Source organism: Cyprinodon variegatus, unplaced genomic scaffold (assembly GCF_000732505.1).
Source record: "Cyprinodon variegatus isolate N-32 unplaced genomic scaffold, C_variegatus-1.0 Scaffold82, whole genome shotgun sequence".
In the NCBI taxonomy this organism is placed as follows: Eukaryota; Metazoa; Chordata; class Actinopteri; order Cyprinodontiformes; family Cyprinodontidae; genus Cyprinodon; species Cyprinodon variegatus.
The window spans coordinates 344404-346478 of NW_015150535.1; the positions used below are offsets into that span (position 1 = coordinate 344404).

A 2075-nucleotide genomic window follows, 5' to 3' on the forward strand; every position below is an offset into this window, starting at 1 on the left:
AAAAAAAAAAAAAAAAATCTCTTCACTATGCTGCCACTTTTTTGGAAAAATTTTTCAACCACAAAAACTGAAGTCCAGTTATTTAGTTTTTGGAGTTATCACTGAGGATCTTCATCCGTTATGGCCTCCACAACTGTCATTTTAACAGTTTTTCCTTCCACTTAATTTCCAATTAATATAAATACAGCTCTCTTTAACAAACCAGCTTATTTAGAAAGGAGGTTTGATGGGTGTTTTTCACTAATAGTACTTTAGGCCAGGGTTCTGCACCTTATGGCTCCAGAGGAAGAGCTCTTTTGACCCTCGATAATGTAAAGTTTAAAAATATCAAAATATCTACCTATTGATTGAAACAACAAATGCAAGTTTCAGCAGATTGTTCTGATGGAATAATTGCATAAAATTTCTTCAGTTAATTATATTTAATTTATTTTGAGACGGAGGTCTTCAACAGGGGGTCTGCGACCCCTAGAGGGTCCACGGAGGTACTTGTGGCTTTGGTTGATTAGGCCTTTTTTTAATATTCCCCCCTGCAATTTTTTTCCACTAATTGAAATGTCCTTAAATACACATTAACTTGAATTCAACACACTGTAGTAAACAGATAAATGGAGGCAGAAAATGTCTTTCAGTCATCAATACACACATTCAGCGACACACAGGAGCTCTTTCAAGCTGGGCACCGTTTCTTTCACAACACCTGGAATCACAATCAGAAATGCTTTACTAATCCCAGGGTGAAATTACTTTAGTTACATGACTCCATCTGTAATAGAGTGACTATAGGACCAGTTTGATATAACAAAATGTCATACATTATATATAATTAGGGGGTTCCCGCTGCATCTCGACATCAGTTTGGGGGCCATTGGCCTGGAAAATGTTGAAGACCCCTGTTTTAAGAAGTGAATAAAATTATCTTATGATTTGATAAATTATTTTATGTTGCTGTGCAGGAGCCCATCATGAATTGATTTCAAATGAAACACATTCATCAAAGTCAGGGAGGCGGGACTAGGATGCTGCTCCCATAGAAACCCTGATGACAACTCCTTCCTTTTGTTTTATTCTAAAATCAAAATTTTGTTTACATCATGTCTGTAATTCTAAGAAGCTGCATTTTGTCCTACATCTGTTTTTTATTAGCTGTCAATCTTCAAAAACATTGAGTTTAATTTCTTAATATATTATTATATAATGAATAACCTTTTATATGGTATTATAATTTATTGAGATATATCTATCAACGATGCTTTTATTTACATTATATCCAAGATAAAATCAATAAGACAAAACTAACTCTGGATAAACTACAGTTTTATCTTTACATTATTGCTGCTATCTTTCCATCTTGGCAAATCCAGATGCTTTGTTTTAGTTTTTGCTTATATTGCAGGTTTGTGTTGATTTCTTCTTCTTCTCCCTGCAGAGTGTGATTTTGAGGAGCCTCTTCTGTGTGGCTACAATAACCAGTGGAACGTTAATGTAAACTGGTATGTGGGAGGTGGTGGAGTTCAACTGGTTCACAACAACATGCCGAAAGATCACACATACCACAACAAGACAGGTGAGGGATGTTTCTGCTGATTGTTTTCAACAGGAATCCGTTGTGCAATTTAAGAGTCTGTTAAACAAAAAAAATAAAACATAACCAAATATTCACACATTACTTTCAGACAGAGGAAAACAAACCAGCAGAGAATGGTAGATTTCAAAGCTGCAAACATGCAATTAGAAGCATCTTCACCTTGGATTATAGTAATTTAGGATCTGTGGAAACAATCCCAGCTGACGCAGAGAGCCTGAAAGCTTCTGCTGACGCTTTAATCTGTCAGGTTTCTGTTATAGTATTCAGTCTTGCTTTACTCCTTGCTGTGTTCGTTGGTTTTTACTGTCCTAGTCTGGGTTCTGTTATGTTTTCTTTTGAGTGTTTAGTTTTCTTTTCTCCATGTTTTATAGTCCTAGTAATTTAACATTGTGTTGTTATTTCCAGTCTTCCAGGTTTATATTTGTTGCTCTCTGCTGCCCTCTTGTGTTCTCCTTTTTCCCTAGCTCTTTCCCTCTTGTTCTGTGCA

At 35.8% G+C, this 2075-nt stretch overlaps 1 protein-coding gene across 1 annotated transcript in view; it reads left to right on the top strand.

Moving 5' to 3' along the window:
* The window catches only part of mamdc2 (MAM domain containing 2), a 37501-nt gene that overhangs the window by 16442 nt on the left and 18984 nt on the right, over positions 1 to 2075 (top strand). Inside the window, exon 5 of the mRNA XM_015373173.1 lies at positions 1430 to 1567. Coding sequence (XP_015228659.1) covers positions 1430 to 1567 — 138 coding nt within the window. The remainder of the gene's footprint in view (positions 1 to 1429; positions 1568 to 2075) is intronic.